Here is a 22406-nt window from a genome sequence, read left to right as displayed (position 1 = left end):
ACTTCCTTGTAAGAAGAACTAAGAAAGTAAAAATGATATCAATACAAAGTAACTGTAAGAATACTTGCAGCAGGAGCATCTGCTCTGTGCGCAACAATATACGTGGGCTAAACTCCTCTCCACTACATATTTTTAAGACTTAATGGCATTTTGAATTTCGAGATTTGTACAATATACTCATTTGTCCCGGTGGTTTTAAAGTGTTTTTTTTCTAAAATACTGAAAATGTACCTTTTAAATCTTCGATCGGGAAAAAAAACGAAGGACCGCAGAAATAAACCTTTACAAACCGGGCGGTCCAAAATTTAAAAGATACGTTTTCAGTACTTCAGAGATAAAAAGAAATACTTTAAAATCACATGGGCATATGAGTATATTGGTGTAAAACTTTAGATTCAAAAAATCATTACTTAATGTGAATTTTTGTTGGTGCAACATGCGAGGGCTCAACAAAAAAATTGCTTTCGTCATCTTTCCCTTTAGACATTACTCTGCCTTCCCTAACCCTTACTGAAGTTCAAGTTTCCAATCTAGATGTCGATTTCACATCGGAAGAGTTGTTCAAAGCGGTAAAAGGTCTAGCAGTCAACAAAAGTCCGGGCCCTGATGGCTTCAATTCTACTTAAATGGTGACACATTGTTGGAAATGACTTCTTAAAAGCTGTCCCCTTCATTTCTTTAAAACTCTATACCTTCCTAAGATGGTTAACACTTAGGCTAGTCAGAAACTCAGAAAAATCAAATTAAAAAGAAACGAATGTATCAAAAAATTTGAAAAGCCACATTGTTAACTTAGGCTAGTCAGAAACTCAGAAAGATCTACAAGAAATGAGGACATGACATTGGCGGAGGTAGAGACTTACTACTATTATGAGATGACACTTGATGGACTTCATATTCAGATAACTTGTGGTCATTCATAATAAGTTTCTGTAAAATACAAACTTTGTTGTGAATTCAAGTGAAAATTTAAATTTAATATATAAGGTAGTAAGGGAAAATGCTACCTGCAGTAATAGCAGCACAGACATCTATACTTGAGTTGGGAGAGATTAATGTTTGAAGACGCTTCGTACAAGTCAAGACACGATCACGAGGTATGATCTGTTACCTCACATGAGAGTTTACAAATAAAATTAAGATGGAATAAATGAATAAAAATTAAGATAACCTAATCAAAACAAGTGCAAAAAAACAACCCCAAATCATCTTTCACTAAGGAATATAAAACCTAAAGTGCCACAGTTCTTGCAAACTGTTCAATGTCCACTTTCACCACGGACTGTAACACATCATTAAAACCACAAAAGTGGGCTAAACCCCTGAAGTCAAAAAACAAGATCTTGTCTTTAACACACAATCTTGTCTTTAACACACAGTAAAAATAACAATTGAACTATAAACATAAACTACTAAACCAGATTACATTTAAAGCCAGATATTCATCAGTATTAAAGATTACTCAATATTTCCACGCACATATATGCTGAGAAAAGCCAAATACACGAATTAAAGATTAAAGATTACTCGATATTCTCACACACATTACACATATATACGCTTACCCACTAATTACTTACTCCTACAGTTGAGTTTCAAGAATGTAAAGCAAGACGCAAGAACTTCAAAATAAAGAAAACAAGAATGATGCAAAATAAAGAAAACCAGAATGCTGTAAAATAAAGAAAACAAGAATGATGTAAAATTAAGAAACGCACCAAAAAACCCGGAGAAGCTGCGACGATGTTGGACCAGTTTTGACTTACATCTGCAATGAAGGACAGAAAAACAGAGTAAATGAGTAATCAACAGAAGAACAAAGAGTAAAGAAACTGTGTGTGTGTGTGTGTCTAAAATCAGTAATGTATAGTCTATGATTTGGTTTTCGTAATCCCCATCTGGGATCGTTTGTTGGCGCCTATTTTTTTCTTAGGTTGGACGGAAGGTTGTGTTGAAGATTTCATCTCGGTAAGGTTTTGGTGGCATGGCAGGTGGGGGGAGGTGGTGATTTTGGCCTTGGGGTTAAACAAAACAAAGAACTTATTATTTTCCATTCTTGGAGGAAGGTGTTTGAATTTTTTGAGAGCTTTTGAGAGCGATAGGTATTAGGTGGTGGTGTGTTTCCGGAGCCAATGTATTTATACATATCACTTTAAATTATATTCCCCAAAGTTGGTGATTAATTGATAGATTGTGCCGTAATTAATAGACTTTATTATAAAAAAATGAATTAAAAGATTTTTGATCCAATATTAAACATGTTTTTTTTATAAGAAACGGTTAAAAATCGTCAGAAATTATATTAAGTAGTGAAATGTCGATTCGATCGGTAAAATATACTAAGAAATATCTAAAAATAAAAGAGTAAAAGCATTTAATGCTCATTATTTGACTGAACAAGAGAAATATCTGTGAGCGGTAGCAGTGATCAAATACCTAGATGATGTGTATGAGACAAGTGCGTATCATTATATTACGCTTATTCATCTAGTACCCCGGCTTATAATCACATTATCCTCTTATTCTATATAAAGTCGCGCCTTAAGTGAGGTGTATTAGTAGTTACGCCACTAGTACTGGTGCATATGATGAAAACTTCTCTTTCCGTTTTCTACTCAGGAATTAGTGTTATATGTTTAGGTCAAGGGTAAATCAAACCAAATATACTTAGTATACTTTGTTTAGAGCGGGGTCCCGTAAATCAAACCAAATATACTTAGTATACTTTGTTTAGAGCGGGGTCCCGTTTAGAGCGGGGTCTGAACAAAGTAAAATTTTCGTAGCCATATTGTTATTTTGGAAAATAGGGTACCTGTTTTCGTGAATAACCCCGACTTAGTGAAAGGGAAGATAAATGTGTATATGTGCGATAACTGAGGTCATGACATACTTCACATGAGACTTACATGTGAACAACTACACCAGTGTCTATCGAAATCTAAACTTTACACTTGCAACTTACAAAGAAAACCATTTACCACATACGTGTACATGAAACTTTACAACCGAATCCGGTGCAAGTCACGATATTCAGCCTCAACTATTCTAATATGTCATCTCCAATCAATCCTATCTAATGTCATGTCACCCGTGAGATTTAAGGCCTCTATATCCAAATTCAATTAATCATGCCACGTTCTACGCAGTCTACCTCTGTTTCTCTTCAAAATATTTTCAACCAGTCTAACTGAGGTGGAAGTACGTCTGCGTCTAACATGCCCATACCAACGTAAACGTTCCACCATTATTTTCATGGAAATAGATTCAACACCCAAAATTCTTATTAAAGTATTATTTGGAATATAATCTGCCATTATGCAACCAAAATTTCATCGCAACATATGCATTTCTGCAGTTTCCAATATACGTTCTTCGTTTTTACTCAATGGCCAACACTCGGAACCATACAACAAAGTCAGTATAATTGTCAGTCTATAAAATTTATCCTTCAAATTTAAATGTACACTCTTATCACATTACACTTATGTAGCAGCCTTCAATCTAATCCAATATGCCTTAATACGAGTTGCGTAACATCGGCTGGAGTATCACCATTGCTATTTACGATAGAGCCTAAATACTTGAAACTATCAGTTTGTGAAACACGGTCATCTGAAATACAAATGACAGCACCCTTCTCTTGATTCTCCTCATTGAAATTAGTTCAAAGGTACTCAGTCTTAGAACGGCTCAAACGCAATATTTTAGCCTCCAATGATGCACGGCATCATTCTAAGTTTGTATTAATCTCAGCCTTAGATTCCGCGATTAACACAATATCATTAGTGAACAGCATACACCAAGGAACAGGAGCTTGAATGGTACGAGTAATCACATCCAAAATAACAATAAAAATCAAGGGGTTTAATACCGAGTCCTAAAGAATGCCCACCTCAACTGAAAAATAATGAGTATCTCCTAATAACGTCCGAACACAGTCCTTACCGCTGAATAAATAACACCTATATAATCAGGTAGAACCTCTTGAGGCTCTAATCATCTCCAAATTACTGCATGTGGTATACTATCATATTTACTTCATACGCCTCACACAATCAAGTATTTCGATCTGATACTTCTCAATATAGCGTGTGTATCTATATCAAGATGGTGAAGGTGTGCCAGTATATTTGAAAGGGAAGAGGGAAGATTGGGTTTTTTGATTAATTTAAAAAAAAAATTGAAATTTAGATTTGGAAATAGAGAGATACTAAAAATTTAGTAGATTGTAAAATTTGGTAGACTACTATGGGTAGGGGTGATCGTGGTGCGAGCGCTGTGATTTTTTACTCAAACCACAAATCAACCCTCAAATGCGGTTTGGTCAAATTTTCAAACCGTGTCACGCTACTTAAAAACCGCATAAACTGTATTATGAAAATACGGTGCGGTGTGTGCGGTGTGTGCTATTTACATATTTTAAAAAAAAATCTAATTACATAGAAATATTATAAAATTTTAGCCAATATGGTGGCCAAAAATAATGTCTTTAATTAAAAATAAATACATGTCGGTGATTTGTGATATTTAAGTTATCATGTTTTTAATCATCAAAGCTTATATTATTAACCATGTAGGACTGAAATAGCTCATTACAAGAATTTGCAGGAACAATATAATGACTTTCGGAAAATGAACTGAACTCAGGAGAGACACAACTTCAAGAGCTAAGATCAACAATGACACTAATAACCATCTTACCCATAATTAAACTGACTAATACTAGTAATAGACCCAGACTTAAATAGATTAGACCTGGACTTGGATACTAATACTTTAAACCTAAATATGTAACCTAATAGATGAAAGTGATTATCATTCAAACCTGAATTATATTAAACAAAAAAATTTATTTATAATATAAATATAAGTATAGATATAAATATTTTATATATTATAAATTGCAGTGCGGTGCGGTTTAAATCGTAATGTTAAAATGTTAAACCGTAAACTGCACTGTACCACGCGGTTTTTTAAAATTCAAACTGCAGTCGCATCACAAAAAATAAAAAACCGTATTTTGTGGTGCGGTGTGGGACGATTTGAATGGTTTTTTTGATTTGTGCGTTTTGATGATCACCCTTAACTATGGGTATGGGGTGGTACGGAGATCCATGTGTTTATGTGAAAATGTTAATACATGTTTAGTCTTTATTAGTTGAATGCAAATACGCCTCTTACACGGGCGTGGAGGGAGGGTATAAAAATATCTTCATTTGACTATGGATAATTTAAACATGTTGGCATCCAAAAATAAATCGTCTCGTAAGTTTAAAGAGCAGGTGAATGCCCATTATACTATCATCTGGAATTTATGTAATTTTTAAAATTCTAACTTGCACATGTTTTATTAGAAATAAAGTGTACGGACCCTAATAATTTAGTTAAACTGTAACGACCGAGGAATTACGCTTGTATTATATTATAATAATAATAAATTATGTGTATTATTATGTGATTAAATGTGTTAAGTCGTTGAACCCTAACTGCTATGTGTTATGTGTTGGTTGTTTTGATCCAAACGTGTTTTGGATATTTATTGAGCGTGCTATCGTCAGTTATATATATTATATCAAAACCTGTACAGCTCAAAACTATGTTTTAAAAGCCCGTATTTCAAACAAAATCATTGGCCCTATTTTGCCAAAAATGCCCTATACCGTATCGCTATTCTGAACCCTTAGACGTTTTACAAATTGACCTTTTTCGCGAAAAAACGATTTTTCCGGACCCCTTCGGGTACCAAAAGCCCCACAAAAATCACATTTTTATTTTTATATGATCATGAAATTATCATATATCATTTTTCTTTGCATTTTTGTAATATTCGCAATTTTTGGGAATTTTAGTATTTATTTTGCATTTATTGGATATTTAAAAATTCAATATTAATACCCAAAAATTATAAAAATTGGGGCCAAATATTTTTATTAGGAGTATAATTAGCCCCTTAATTTTATTTAGGGGTATTATTTTCATAAATATAAATAGTTGATTTACTGTTAATTAATTAGTTAATTAATCATAAAAAAATCAGAAAATTCAGAAAATTAAGAATTAGGGTTTGTGGGTGAAGAACAGGGCAGAGAATCAAACCGGATTTTGATCGTGATTCTGTTGTCCAATTCAATCATGTGAGTAACCAAAACGATCCTCTTGATCTCTACTTTCTATTTATGTAATCAATTTCATGTTTTATAGCTTCGAATTTAAATTCGATTTTTTTAGGGTTCTTGAACTAAATTGGGTATTTGTGAATCATTGTGTTTTGGTTGCTGGGAGTTATATGAATAGATTGCTCAGGTTGTGTAGATGATTATACGTATTTTTAATTGATTTTTCTATTCCCGAATTTGTGATTCGAGTTTTTGAGTTTTCAACCCGTTTTTGAATTCGGGTTTTTAGTTGAATGATTGTTTGTTGTTTCTGTTACTACGAATGAGTAGGGTGTCGTTTTTACAGTCGATTGGTACCAGAATCGTTGTGTTTGGCTTCCGTTTGCGAGCTCGCCGGATTTTGACGCCGCCGCCGCCGCGTTTTTCCGTTTCCGGCTCGGTTGGTGGCGAAGCTGTGATAGAGGGAGACAGGGAAAGATGGGAAAGACACACGAGATGCTACGGATTGAATTCGTGGGAGAAACCAGGCCAAAACTCGTGTGTCAGCCGACTGGGTTCGCCGGATTCGTTCACCGGAAAATCACCGGTGACGGCGCCGGTGTTGTGTGGGTGAGGGGTTGTTCTTGGACGACCCGGGTGCGACCCGGTTCCAACCCGGTGTTCGACCCGGTTTCGATCCAAAAACCCCCAATCCTTTTCCCTGAATTATGTTTTTAGAATTTAATTAATTATTTTTATTTTATAATTTAGGAATTAGCTTTTACTAAATTGTAAAATCAATTAAAAATCAGTTTTAAATTCTGAAAAAAAATATATAATTAATAATTTCAGAATTATTTTAGTAATTTAGAAATTCGAATTTAATTATTTATTTAATTATTTATTAGTTATCTAATTAATTAATAATTAGGTAATTAATAATTAGGTAATTAATTAATAAATAAGGATTAAATAATATGATTAATAATGCAATAATTAGTTAAATATTACGAGTAACTCGTATTTATTCGAATAATGATTCGATAATTAAAATTATTATTCGAGCGATAGTTATTCGAAGAATATCGTAATAATTATTCGTATCATATAATTAAATACTGATAATTAATTGATTAACGAATCGTTTAAATTCCAATAATAATATATTAGTTCGGTAATATTCGAGAATAGTGTGTAGCTCGTATTTATACGAGTGATTAATCGTTGAGTTGGTTTATAATTTGAGTAATTCGTAGTTATTCGATAAATAGCGTATCGGTTAATTAAGTTGATTGATTATTTGTAAATAATCGATCTAATCAAATAAATAACGATGACTTGTAAATATTTGTAATAAATTGTGATTAATCCTAATAATTAGGGATTAATTATTTTAAATTAGTAAATAATTATCTATTAATTATTTATTAGTTATTTATTTATTAAGTGATTAATTATTTCAATAATTAATCACATAATTTTCAATAAATCGTAACTTCTTCGTTTTAACTCCAAAAATTATAAAAAAATTATTTTTGACTTTGATTTTTATTAAATAATTATTTAAAAATTATTTTAGGATTTAAAAGGTTGTAATAATTATCTATATTGAATAATAAATTGAATTATCAGTGTTTAATTCATAACAATTCAACCGTTAGTCCGATTTAAGTGAAACGAAGACCCCTAGACTCAGAAAAATGAGACGAATCCCATAAAAATAGTTGTAAGTTATAATTTATTCTGAAAAAGAGTGGTTTGGTGATAACTGATAGTTCGTAGGTCCTAGTAGGGATATCATTGAGCCGAATAAATCCCGAAAAATTATAATAAAATCAGATAAGACTAGTAATGCAGGTATAAGCCCAGAATTGATTCTAAAAATAATTATAAATATAGAAATTAATTGTGTGCTTTACGTGTTACGTGTTATATGTGATTATGTGCATAAATGTGTTGTGTAAATATATGTATATATATGCGAGTCAGATAGAAACGCATGGGTAGACTGATAAGGTTGCGTGATATCAATTCAAGATACACGTATATAGTAAGTTATCTAAACACCTATATTTCCATGATTTGTTCAGTGTTAACAAGGCAGAGCAAGCTAGGGTCAGAAGGCAGTGAATTAAACCAGGTTAAGTACGCACAAGGCAAGTTTTTCCCCAATTCTAAATTCAGAATAGTGAATTATATTTCTTTTCTATCATATCAATTCTCTTTGATAATCATTGTTCATATGCACTGTTGTCCATTTATTATTACTTGTTCCAGTTTCATTTCAATTCTTGATTTACCCAATTTATTGAATTCCCTGTTCATATTTCAATTCTTTTACCCTACATATATTCTGGTATATCCTGGTGTTGGGATATATCAATAGCATACCGATTGTTCCGGATGCTCAGCCTTGGACTGGATGGTTACTATAAAGGCTGGGTTTTTCCCAGACCATTAATTAATAGGCCATAGTTGCCTAAGTACTCCTTATGTTGGTTGGGTCTATGCAGTTGGGTATAGATCCGCACTATATTCTGACTGATCAGCAGATTATAGTGCATATGTTGGTTCTTGTTTCCAGTCTTGTTCATTTAGCACTCGCCATCATTGGCAAATTATTATCATATACAGATACAGATGGTTGTTCAAACCAGCAGCTTATTGGTTCATTTATTTCTCTCTCTTTATATATATATATATATATATATATATTGTTGCAGGCTTGTTGAGCAATTTTGGCTCATTTCTTTTATTGTCACTCCTATTGTTTTACAGTTAAGGTAGAGAATGAAACCCATCAGGACCCGCATAGTCAAGAAGCGAGTCAAGCAGCGGGACCCTCTTATACCAAGAGTGTTCCTTCCTATTCCCGAAGAGAGCTTTGAATTGCCAGATCAGGTGTAGCAGGATAAGTAGTAATGTTGGGTTGAATAAAAGTTTTGTGTAGTTTGAATAAAAGATTGCGTAGTGAAACTGTAGATAGAATAAAGTTTTGTAATAAAGAGAGTTCTTGAGACAGGTTTTATTTAGTTGGGTTTGTAATAAAGTGTAGTGCATGATTCTTGTTTCCAAACTCAACCCTTAAAAGATCCTGAGTAGTGATAGTTCGGGGTAATTATTATATTAATATTCCGCTTGTGCAGGTATCGTTGGTAATTGTTGTTAATAATGCCCCAAATCTATACCCCGAATTTGGAGGGTGTTATATAAACCGTGCAAAAAATACCACTTGAAGCAGTTTATACTCAATGATTCATCAAATAATAAATGACGGGAGATATATACTCTTCGTGTAGATGGGTGATAACAGCGAAAACCTTTGTAATATTGACTATAGCCAATAAAAACACATGGTATAGATTTTGGATCAAACTTAGTCTTCTGATAATCAGCCAAATTCGGATAACGACACCCAAATGTACGAAGTGATGAATAAGTTGGTGTTGTGCCATAAAGCTTTTCATATAGAGAGATAATTCCAATAACCTTAGAAGGTATCCTATTGATCAAGTCAAACCGTTGTGTGAAAATCTTCGACCCACAAAAACATAGGAGCTTTACAGAGATATAATAATGAAAGACCCGTCTCGGTAATATGCCAGTGCTTTCGTTCAGCGCGGCCATTTTGTTGGGGTGTATGCGGGCAGGAATATTGATAAATAATCCCATTATTATCGAGGTAATATTAAAATGCACATTTAGTGAACTCTCCACCTTCATCACAGTGAAACACTTTAATAGCATTTCCAAAAATATTAAGAATCATCATGCGAAACTTATGAAAATTTTCCATTACTTGTGATTTGTTTTTCATAGGATAAAGCCAAGTATAACGTGAATGATCATAGACAAAAACCAGATAATAACGAAAGTATTGGGGTGACGAAATAAGAGCAGTTCCCCATACATCGGCATGGACTAAATTAAATAATCCAGGAGCAATTTTATTATCCAAAGAAAAAGGCAACATACATTGTTTGCCAAATTGGCAACTAGAATAAACTAGACCAAACTTCAAATTAAATAAAATAAAACTCTGTTTATTTAACAATGAAAGAACACGATTTGAGGGATGCCCCAATCGTGTGTGCCACCGTTCATGAGATCCTTCTTACTATAAAGAAGCTACCAAAGCAATTGACGATGAATTTAAATTTATGTCTCCTGGATCAAATAAATGGTCAAACATATATGGTCCATCACGCCTACTTCCTTTCCCAAGTATCTTTCCCATTTTTCGATCCTTAACAAGAAATTCAGATGATGAGAAATCACAATGACAATCCATATCATTAGTTAGCTTGCTAATGGAAATAAGATTTTTGGTTATCAAAGGAACTAATAGCGTATTTTTGAGATGAAGTTTGCCAAATTTAATGTCACTAATATGAGAAATATATAAAGTATAACCATTAGCAGTTTGAACTGTATTATCCCCATTATAAGGGAGTCATGGAAGTGAAATTACCTTCAGAATTTGTCATATGAGATGCGGCTTCTGAATCTGGGTACCATTCTGGATCATTAACATATGCGATAGTGAGAGCAGAGAATTTTTTCGGAGTTTTGGCATCTTGGTAGCTATTATCAAACCGACGCCAACACTTAATTGTAGTGTGCCCACGTTTTCCAAAAACTTGGCAAGAAGATGGATCACTGAATCATGACGGAAATGAGGGGTGCGATGAACCAAAATTAGATTTGGTATAACCCTTCTTGTACGAGCCTTTGAATGATTCTCCTTGCTTTTGTTACCCTGCAAAATTAAATTTGTTTTTCTTTGCAAAAAAAGCAGTATCAAAATTATGATGAGAATTCATACGAATGTCCTGGCCATGAAGATTAGGTACTAATTCATCATATGGAGGAACATGTGGACGAGCAAATACTGAAGTAACAAAGGAATCATATGCTGGAAGCAGGCCATTAGAACACAGATAACCTTATCTTCATCCGAGATTGGTTGACCAATAACACCCAATGAGTCAGAGATTCGTAAAACGACGAAGATAATCATGAATAAATTCTCCCTGTCATTGCCTGCAATTTTGTAATTCTTGCTTGAATTGATATTCCCGGGCTTTTGATCTCTGTGAAAAAGTATTTTTGAGCTTTTCCCAAAAATCTTTTGACGAGGAAAGACCGACAACTTCAACAAGAACTTCTCCGTAAGTGGAGCATTAATCCAACTCAATAACACTTGATCTGTTGTAAGCCATTTGTTAAACGCTAGGTTTGGAATTGAACCTGCGGTAGCATCGCTCCCTCCATTGGAAATAAGAGAGGCCGGTCATGGAATAGTTCCATCGATATAACCCATAAGCTTTTGGCTTCGCAAGAGAGGAACAAACTGAGAATGCCAAAGTAGATAGTTGGATGCAGTAAGTTTGATCGAAATCAAAGTTGTAATAGACGATGGGGAAAAGGAAGGGAGGGTGTTGTTAGAAGCTGCCATAAGAATGACAAGAGAGGGTGGAAAAAGTATATATAATAAGATTAATGTGATCTTCAACAAGATCTGAGATCTGATACCATAAAATAAATGAACATAGGAGTAAACTCAACACCTTGTGTGTTGATTATTCATTATAATGCTCTATATTTTATAGAGTAGAGTTACAAACTTACAGTCTCGCACTATATGGGATAACGATGATACATCTCTGTCTTAGCAACTGAACTTATTATTTAGTAGTATTTCTCCGGCTGAACCTTATCATCTATTATATATACTCCCTCCGTTTCAAAATAACTGTCCACTTTTGAAGAAAAAATTCTTTTCAAAATAATTGTCCACTTACATTTTCAATGTCGCTATGCAAGATATAAAATTTAGTTTATATTTTCAAGATAAATTCTACACCACACACAATTATTATATCACTAGTTTCTATTTCCAAGGCTAACTCCTTATCATAAATAATGGTGTAGTTAATGTAGTCAATACAATAAATATGATAACTAATATAACTTTTTTAACAATGTTATAATTTCTTAATATGCGTAATTTTTTTGAAAGTGGACAGTTATATTGAAACGGAGGGAGTATAATAGAGCAAATGGGGGTTTCAATGAGATAATTTAATCAAGTAAAATAATTGTTATACCCCCTAAGATATAAAAATGACATTTTAACTCTCATCCTATTTATTTCGTATTAATACCTTCATTATTATAACATATTTAATTCTCTACCCATTAATAGCTAATCTTGATTATTTTATTTTAAATAATATATCACATAAAAACTAATAAAATGTTATTAACAAATTAATGATGTTCAAAAACTTACAAATATAACATGATTTCGTGGTATCCGAATTTTAATAATATGACATATTTTCGTATCATGTTAATTAGTATGATGGAATGACAAAATTTATTATTCATCATCAACTAAGCTTTAAGTACATGTAAACCATGTCGAGTAAATAATATATTACATAATATCAAATAATTACTTACAAATCGAATTACATGTAAATTATAGAGAAAATGCCCTAAATAATATTATTTTATATACCTGTTGTCCAAATTATCACTTGTCGGGCCGAGTGCCCTTTTGTCGAGGAGAATTCCCATTCAATAAATGCGTACACCAAATCCATACCTGCAACCACCATAACTCTAACGTTGGTCACATTTTTCCATCTCTGCCTCCTTTTCTAATCTGGCACCAAAATTCACGCTCATAACATTCTTTTATACTTTGTTAAAGATATATAAACACTCATATATACACGGAAAACTCAATCGTACATACACAAATTTACTTAATTAATTAGCCCAAATACAGGGTTTTTTTTTCAAATTTGAAGTAAGCTTTATCACTAGACTATAATTTGAAATTAAGATTTGATTACTTTCTATTGAATATGAATTTTTTGAGTATGAAAATAGAGAGGTTGTATCATTTCGTTAATGTACGCTAAAAAGGGAGTCAGTCGGTGGCGATGTTGTATATGTTTGTGTTAGTCCCTTAACAATATGACAAGAATTATAGAAGGGGGGTTGAATGGAATTCTTGAAACTTTTTCTTGAAATAAAAATGTTCTAACTCGAATATATATATAAGTGTGAATTGATTAGCACAATGCGGAATAGTTACTTAAATGAATCAAATCACAAGTAATTAAAAACAAGAGTCTTTAAAATTTTCTGGTGGATTTGAATGTTTCAACCAGAGATATATATTATATATCAAGAGAACCCTGTGTGCAAAATACTCACAGCTGCTTACAACAATTGAACAACTAAGAGTACAGAGAAATGCTAATAATTCTGCTTATAAATGTTTCTCTGCTTTGTTGCTTAGTTCGATAGTTTCTTAGTTGCTACTTCTTGGTTTATATATCACCAAGATTATAAAGTAATGAGACAGGATAATAAAACAAAAACTATCTAGTCTATTACAATGCTACTTCATTACTCTATTCCAGCATCTTTGAATATCTTCATAATAGCATGGAAATGGCAATGCTTCTTTGTTCTCGAAAACCCAGTTGAATAGGCTACCACATTCCATTTGCATCCACTCGACGCATGTGACTATGTTGTCACTGTCAATAGATATTTGAATTCTGTATCCGTCGGGTTCATGATCATCCGTCGGGTTATTGATCATCCGTCGGGTTGTCTAGTTGATCATCCGTCGACTTCATTGTAGTTTATCCGTCGGGTAGCAATCTGGCACTTGACTTCATTTCATTTATGCAGAATTACAAGACATCATCTATGTACAATTAATCAACCTATTCTGCATATCTAGTTAAAGTCAGCCTGACTTGAATACTACTTAAAGAATCTATACAATGGTGTATGCAGAAATGTGCTACAGACTTATTGTTACATAAGCTACTCACTCGATGGATAATAAGTCATCATCCGTCGGGACTATATTGAGTCATCCGTCGGGACTATAAATCTTATCCGTCGAGTGCTACATAATTTCACTAAGTAAAATCTACCAAGGTGTTTTGTTCATGAAATCATCAAGTACACAACATATACACAACAATCTTCCCCAATTTATGTCTATTGGAATTGTAGCCATAAATTAAGAGATACTTGATGATAACAAAACACCCTAAAAATACAACTTTAAAAAGAAAGTAGATATTACTGAAAAGTGCTTCAAATAACAAAATGTACAAAGTTTTGCTCACAGTCATTTTCAAAATGCTCCTCCAGCCTGAGCAGATTTGTCTAGTTCCTTAAAGGTCTAGATCTCTTTCCAAGCTTTCTGTTATTTTCTCCAATCGGATTTTGGAGCTGCCTGTGGAATTCCAGTTCATCAGATTCTGAGAGATTTAGCTTTCCTTGCATTTCCAAAAGAGTCTCATTGCTGGAGATGCTCAATTGGTCTTCTAATCTGAAAAATCTTCTCACACCTTTGTTATCCATAAACTCCATCAGCCAGTAGGGTCTTAGATGCACTCTTCTCCCTGTGTAAGGGATAATTAGAGTCTTTGGAAGTGCATCTTTAGCTCTAACACTCCTTAGCTCTTCAATCTTCTTCAGTACCAATCTTCTTGCAGTAATGTTGAACCCAAAGTTCTTGTTGAAGGATGAATAAACTTTTATCAGTACAGTTTGGCTTTCTTGAAGGATCCTGTGAAGTGGCCACTGAATCTCCTTTCCTCATTTGTACTTGAACACTAACCTTTCAGGTAGGTTTCTGTATGCATCAATTCCTCTCACTTCATCTAGTTCATCTAGATATAGGTTTAGATCAGAAAATTCTTTGATGTCACACAAGTACATGTAATCTCCTCTATTGACTTTGGACTGAGTTTTGACTACAGATTTATATTTGAGAGGTGACAGCTTCACTTTCTTGACTGCTCTTGACTTTGTTCTTCTTGGCTTGCTAAGGATTGGTAGATTGAAGTCAGGAATTGGTATGTTCTCCCATTCTATAGGTTCATCCTTGGGCACAATAGGTTCACCATGAATATTCCTGTAGGGATCCACCACCCTGATATCTTCAAAAACCATAGAGGGCTTTGATGCTTGAGTTGTAGATGGTGTGGATTCCTTAGGAAATTGATCTTTCAATTCCTTGTCAACAATATCCAGTTTTCTTTTAGTTCTTTTAGCCAATTCCTTGATTCTTGGAGAGTTTTTCTGTTGTTCAACTTGCTTCTTTGATTCAGTAATTTCAGATGGCTGAACAGGAATTTGTTGTGATAAATTTACAGCATGTAGCTTGGCTAAGATAACAATTTTCTCTTTCTTCTGTTTAGCCTTTTTAGCATCTAGAGTAGCTTGCTTCTTTTCCTGCTTCAATCTAGCATTTTCTTCTCTCTTTGCTTGAGCAAATTAAGGATGTCCAGCCACCACACAAATTTCTTTCCCATTCCTGAAAATCTTGGCAATTCTCCTTTTAGAAGCTAAATCAGCTGGATCTTTGTAGAAAGCAATTGATCTTGACAGAAGTTTCTTTTCATCAGGCTTGGGTGTCTTATATACAGTATCCAAGGGGTTCTTCAATGATGATTTTGAGTAGTTCACCCTTGGTTTAAGAATTATTTCAGCCTTTGGAGATTTGATGCAGGAAGGCTGTCCTCTTTCCAGATAGTTCATGCTCATCTCATTCACACTAATTTGCTTGACTTGAGAGTGATGGATGGCTGACTTAACTGGCTCCTTGACAAGTTCAAACTTCTTCTGTATTTCCTCATCAATCTTCTCCCAGTTGACTAAACTCAACTTCTCCTTATCAGCTGCTCTTATGTTGGATGCTGCTGCATTGATCAGATCTATACTATCTGTAACTGATGGCTTTGAGACAGTAATTGAAGGCACAATTACTTTACTGATTTGAATTTGTAGCCTCTCCCCCTCACTAGGTCTCCCCCCCTCACTTGGTCCTTTATCCCCCTTTTTGTTATCATCAAGTTGAGGTGAGGAGGGAGTTTGAGCAGCCACCATTTTTTGCAGTAAATTTGTCTGTTGGGCTTGATGAAGATGAATGGCAGTTAAAGATGCTTCCATGGCTGACATTCTTGTGTCCAAGGCATCTATCTTGGTTGACAGATCATAATTTTTCCTTAATTGCCTCTTGACGTCAAGCATTGTAGCTTCTGGAAGTTTAGAATCTATCTTATCTGAAATGGCCTTCTTCATCTCCTCAATATCACCCTTCATGGTGTTTACATCCCTAGCATGCTGGAAGCCCTGGATTTGTTGAAGTTGCAGGGAGGCTAGATGTGCCTGAAGGAGCTTCTTGGTGCTGGCATTAGTAGTGGTTTGAAGAGCAGTATTTGTCTGATTAATTAGCTGGATCAGGGTTGTCTTGAAGTAATGCTCATCACAGTGCTTTGAGAAAGCCCATGAAGGCATACCTGATCTTGAACTTGAGCCTACTTCTCCCCCTATGTCCATTGCTTCATCTTCACTATCCCCACTCCTATCTCTAAAGAAATTAATTGAACCACCAGTCTCATAGTCAACATCACCAGCTGTAGAAGGCAAAGTTGTGATGGCATCCTTAGCTCTCATCATAGACTGTGTGGTATGCACCAAATTCAGCATCCTTTCTGCATTGTCATTGCCCTGTTCAGCTAGAAGTTGATAAGCTGGAACAGGGTGAGTAAATGCCTCAGCATCAAGGGAAGTGGAATCTATATCAGCTTTAGGATGCTGAGATAGTGGACATTCATTGACTCACTAGCAATGACATCCATTCTTATAGCTCCAGTACCTGTATTTCTCTCATTTTCTCTCTTTTGTTGCATCAGGGTCTCACCCTGGCTCCCCACCCTCACACCCTCACCTTCACCTACTAAGGTGGGACTCCTCTCACTCTCTTTTGCCAATCCTGAAGAAATGGATTGCATAGTTTCACTCATTTCCTCTCTTTTTTCCTGGGAGCAACCCAGACTCTCACTCAAAACACTCTTCTCTCTCAATCCTAAGAGTGACTGCACAACCACTAAATCTTCTGCACTAGAAATAAATGAAGTTTGAAGCTGTGCAGAGATACTCAACGAATGAGTTATATCCATCGAGTGAGTGGTTTTGGTATCCGACGGATAACTGCTGTCAAGCTTATCCGTCGGGATACAATCACTACTCGACGGATGAGCAATATCCGTCGAGAGAGTAGAAATGAATGAGCTGGGAATAGAAACTATTGTTGACTCTGTGCTGATTGAAGTTATTTTGGGCACAGATGATACAACAGTTCCTGAAAGAATTGGCAAGTGAGCCAATAAATCATCTAAAAGATGATGCTCACTTATACTAGATTTTGGTTTCCCAACAGAGTTAAAGAAGGGGAATCAGGAATTGATGTGTTTATCATATCCACATCCAGAGAATTTGTTGGTGTGCTAGGTGTTTGAGCTGCTTCTATAACTAGAGATTTTGGTTGTGACTCCCCATTTATTGGAGCCACATCAAACTGAATTTGTGAAGGTGTAATGACTGTGTCTGTTATACCAGTTTGCACTGTGTGTGTACCCTGTGCATCCCCAAAGGTTTTAGATTTCTTCTTTCTGGCATAAGTTTGGGGTGAGCTTGTGTCCTTAACCCTCTTGGCATGTGCTCTAAGTTGAGAGCTTTGTTCAATAACTACATCCTTTTGGGAGGATGCAGCTAGAAATGAGCTTTTGTCATTTTTAAGCACTGCAGTTTGTTGGGAAACTGCAGTGTGGCTAGGCTGGGATCCACTCAACTCTCCAACCTTATTCTTGGGGTTTCTTTTATGTTCACCCTTTTCCTCACCTAATTTACCCTCCTTCACACTCCCCTCTTTGGCTTTAGTGGATTTTGCAACTGGAATCTTTTAAGAGATACCAGAGGGGGTTTTCTTTGATTTGGATTTTGAAATAATTGTAGGTTTGGTAGCTTGGGTAGGCAACTATTTGGTCATTGACACAGTTGCCATAGCCACACTAGAACTCAAAGAAATTATTGAGGTTGGAATAGTTGTAGGGATAGATGAACTTACCTCACTTGCCTGAGGTGCTTGCATTACAGGAAAATAGAACAATGGCACATCCTTGTGATGATTGACCCTGTTCAAATCTGCAATGAGCCTTCTCTCTTGAACCCAACAATCTAATTTGTTGTTAGGGTTCTCAAGCACAATCTCTTCACAAAGGTGGTTAGCTAACATCATAAGTAATCTAGCATAATACACATTCTTACCTCTTTTATTTAACTCTCCCAGTTTAAAACCTAACTTAAATGAAACAAGGTCACTAAAGTTAAAATACTTATCTGTAACTAGCATGTAGAGCATGTTAAGCATGGAAATATTCACTGAATCAACATTACTGATCTTTCCTGAGAAAACCCTTGTAACTACATCACACATGAAACTCCATTCTTTTCTAAGACCCATTCTCCTAATGTCACTCAGTTTAGAAGTAGGAAGTGCATAGTTCATGAAATTAAGCATATTGATTATATCAGTGTCAGTGTGTGGTGAGGTCACATTATCATCAGGAATTTTGAAACATGCTTTTATCACATCACTATTGATACATAATTCTTTACCTTTAATGGTTAGTATGATGGTCTTATCTGTAGAGTTGTAGGTAGCAGTGGTCCACATCTCTTCAACAACTTCACAGAAGATTATGGGTGATTCCAGCATGGCATAATTGAGCTTGCAATTCTTCACAAAGTCCGTCATCTTGTGATAGTCACCAGATTGCTGAATACCCTTGTTCACTAGTGCAGTGAAATTGTTCTTCTCATAAATGTACCCAGTTTGAGACATAATCTTTACAACAGGTGCCATTATTAAAGAATAAAAGCTTGAAGAGAAAGAGAGTAAGTGCTTTGAGAGAGAATGAAATTAGAGCAGTTGAATTGAGAATGATATAAGAAAAGCGATTGAAATAATATAAGCTTTTATACTATCTCAAAAATAACTGATAAAAATAATAAAGTAAAATAAAGTAACCAATAGAAATTGCCTAAAATAGCCGTTTAAAAATAAACTGTAAAAATTGCACCCATTATCCGTCGTGTTATGCTTACAAATTGTAAGTATACTTGATGGATATTGTACAGGGAATTAACGGCTGAGATTAAGACAATTCGACGGATGAGGATAAACAGTTATCCGTCGAGACATAAAATATTCCAGAAAAATAATTGATTTTTATTAGCAAATAATATACCGACGGATGATCAAACTCGATGGATAAAGATCATTTGTCGAGATGTAAATTTTGACTTAGCCAAAATTTCATCCAAGACTGAAAAATCAATTAAATTTTTGGCTGCATTTCAACTTGCAAATTAACTCATATAGATTTAAGAGTAATTAAGCATACATAACTCACTTACCAACCTTGAGAAGGTGGATTCATCCAGTGGCTTGGTAAAGATATCTGCAAGCTGCTTCTCACTTGGAACAAAATATAGTTCCACGGTACCATTCATTACATGTTCCCTTATGAAGTGGTACTTGATATCTATGTGCTTTTTCCTTGAATGTTGTACTGGATTTTCAGTGATGGCAATTGCACTTGTGTTATCACAAAAAATAGGAATCCTCTCAACTTGCAAACCATAGTCTAGCAATTGATTTTTCATCCATAAAATCTGTGCACAACAACTACCAGCAGCAATATATTCAGCTTCAGCTGTAGAAGTAGAAACTGAATTTTGCTTTTTACTGAACCAGGACACAAGCTTGTTTCCTAGAAATTGATAGGTTCCTGTTGTACTTTTTCTATCAATTCTACAACCTGCATAATCTGCTTCTGAATAACCAGTTAGATCAAAACCAGAATCTCTAGGGTACCAAATGCCAAGTTTTGGTGTTCCCTTGAGATATCTGAAAATTCACTTAATAGCTATTAAGTGAGATTCTCTAGGATCAGCCTGAAATCTAGCACATAAATATGTAACAAACATTATATCTAGCCTACTAGCTATTAAGTACAAAAGTGAGCCAACCATGCCTCTATAACTTGAAATATCCACAGACTTTTCAATAGTGTTTAATTCAAGCTTAGTTGCAGTGGCCATGAGAGTTTTTGCAGATGTGCAATCCACTAGATCAAACTTCTTTAAAAGATCAAAAATGTATTTAGTTTGACTAATGAATATTCCATCACTGACTTGCTTAACATGTAAACCAAGAAAGAAATCAGTTCTCCCATCATACTCATTTCATACTTATTTTGCATCAGTTTGGCAAACTTTTTACAAAGTTTCTCATCTGTAGAGCCAAAAATAATATCATCTACATAAATTTGAACAAGTATACTAGAACCATTAATATTTCTAAAAAATAAAGTTTTATCTACAGTACCTCTTGTGAAGTGATTTTCCAAATGGAACTTTGATAAAGTGTCATACCAGGCTCTAGGTGCTTGCTTCAGTCCATAAAGTGCTTTTAAAAGATAATAGACATGATCTGGAAAATTTGGATCTTCAAAAATAGGAGGTTGACTGAGATAGACTTCTTCCTCCAAATCTCCATTTAGAAAGGCACTTTTGACATCCATTTGATAGACTTTGAAATTGGCATGGGCTGCATAGGCTAAGAAGATTCTGATGGCTTCAAGTCTTGCAACAGGAGCAAATATTTCATCAAAATTTATACCATCTTGTTGATAATAGCCCTTAGCAACCAATCTAGCTTTGTTCATGACTACTATGCCATTTTCATCCATCTTGGTTCTGAATACCAATTTGGTGTCTATTGGATTCTTTCCTTTAGGCTTAGGCACCAGCTTCCATACATTATTCCTTTCAAATTGGTTTAGCTCCTCCTGCATAGCTAAAATCCAATCAGGATCTAACAAAGCTTCTTCTACCTTCTTTGGCTCTTCCTTGGAAAGAAATAAGTGAACCAATAAGCTGCTGGTTTGAACAACCATCTGTATCTGTATAGGATAATAATTTGCCAACACTGGCGAGTGCCAAATGAACAAGACTGGAAACAAGAACCAACATATGCACTGGAACCTGCTGATCAGTCAAGATACAGTGCGGATCTATACCCAACTGCATAGACCCAACCAATATAAGGAGTACTCAGGCAACTATGGCCTATTAATTAAAGGTCTGGGTAAAACCCAGTCCGCATCGTAACCATCCAGTCCAAAGCTTAACATCCGGAATAATCGGAATGCTTTTGATATATCCCAACATCAGGATATATCATAATATATGTAACAAGGGTAAGAATATTGGAATATGAATAGAGGATTCAATAAATTGGGAGATATTAAGAATCGAAATGAAATGGAAACAAGATTCAATAATTTTGTAACAGTGTATATGAACAAAATTATCAAAGATAACTGATATGGGAAAATGAGATATAATTCACTATTCTGAATTTAGAATAGGGGAAAACTTGCGTTGCGCATACTTAACCTGGTTCAACTCAGCACCTTCGGTCTCTAGCTTGCTCTGCCTTGCTGACACTGAACCAATCATAGAAAGATAGTCGTTTAGATAACTTTCTATATACGTGTATCTCGAATTGATACTATGTAACCTCATCAGTCTACCCATGCGTTTCTATCTGACTCGCATATATACACATATAATTATATAGCACGTAAGGTTCACATAACCACGTAAAGCACATAGTACATAAAGCACATAATTAATTTTTAGACTTATAATTATTTTTAGAATCGATACTAGACTCATATTTATAATAACTAACCCTATCTGATTTTATTACAATTTTTCGGAATTTATTTGACTCGATTCTACCCCTAATAGGGCCTATAAATAATTAATTATCACAAGACCACTCTCTTCCGGAAGAAATTATAACTTACAATTATTTTTATTGGATTCGTTTCATTTTTCTGAGTCTAGGGGTCCTCGTTTCGCTCAAATCGGACTAACGGTTTAATTATTATGAATTAAACAAGATTTAATTAATTAATAATTAATTATAAATAATTAATTATAAATAAATAATCCTTAATTATATTTTTAAATAATTAATTTATAATTATTGTATTTTAAAATAATTAATCCCTAATTATTAAGATTAATTACTATTTATTACAATTATTTACAAATTATTAATACTCACTCGATCAGATCGATTATTCACAAATAATCAATCGACTCAATTAACTGATACGCTATTTATCGAATAATTACTTATTACTCGAATTATAATCTAACTCAACGATTAATTACTCGTATAAATACGAACTATTAGCGATCCTCACATAAATATTGAACCATTATATTATTATTGTAAATTATACGATTCGTTAATCAATTAATTATCTGTATTTAATTATACGATACGAACAATTATTACGACATTCTTCGAATAATTATCGCTCGAATAATAATTCT

The 22406-nt window shown here is 34.3% G+C and overlaps 1 protein-coding gene and 1 long non-coding RNA gene across 2 annotated transcripts; both read right to left on the bottom strand.

Moving 5' to 3' along the window:
* Positions 1-379: 379 nt before the first annotated feature.
* On the bottom strand, positions 380-1979 carry LOC141702104 (uncharacterized). The gene is made up of 4 exons (XR_012567015.1): positions 1719-1979; positions 1008-1104; positions 864-930; positions 380-696 (listed from the first exon to the last, which is right to left on the bottom strand). It is a non-coding gene; the product is annotated as an uncharacterized LOC141702104 (long non-coding RNA).
* An 8030-nt stretch (positions 1980-10009) lies between these two features.
* On the bottom strand, positions 10010-11778 carry LOC141702102 (uncharacterized). The gene is made up of 4 exons (XM_074505791.1): positions 11391-11778; positions 10854-10986; positions 10567-10754; positions 10010-10341 (listed from the first exon to the last, which is right to left on the bottom strand). Exons 1-4 carry the CDS (start codon positions 11551-11553, stop codon positions 10304-10306), a joined length of 522 nt encoding a protein of 173 aa, XP_074361892.1. The 5' UTR covers positions 11554-11778; the 3' UTR covers positions 10010-10303.
* Between the last annotated feature and the right edge of the window lie 10628 nt (positions 11779-22406).

Source organism: Apium graveolens, unplaced genomic scaffold (assembly GCF_009905375.1).
Source record: "Apium graveolens cultivar Ventura unplaced genomic scaffold, ASM990537v1 ctg4659, whole genome shotgun sequence".
NCBI lineage: Eukaryota > Viridiplantae > Streptophyta > Magnoliopsida > Apiales > Apiaceae > Apium > Apium graveolens.
Note: the sequence above shows the minus strand (reverse complement) of the source record. Positions and strands in the feature narration are given on the sequence as shown.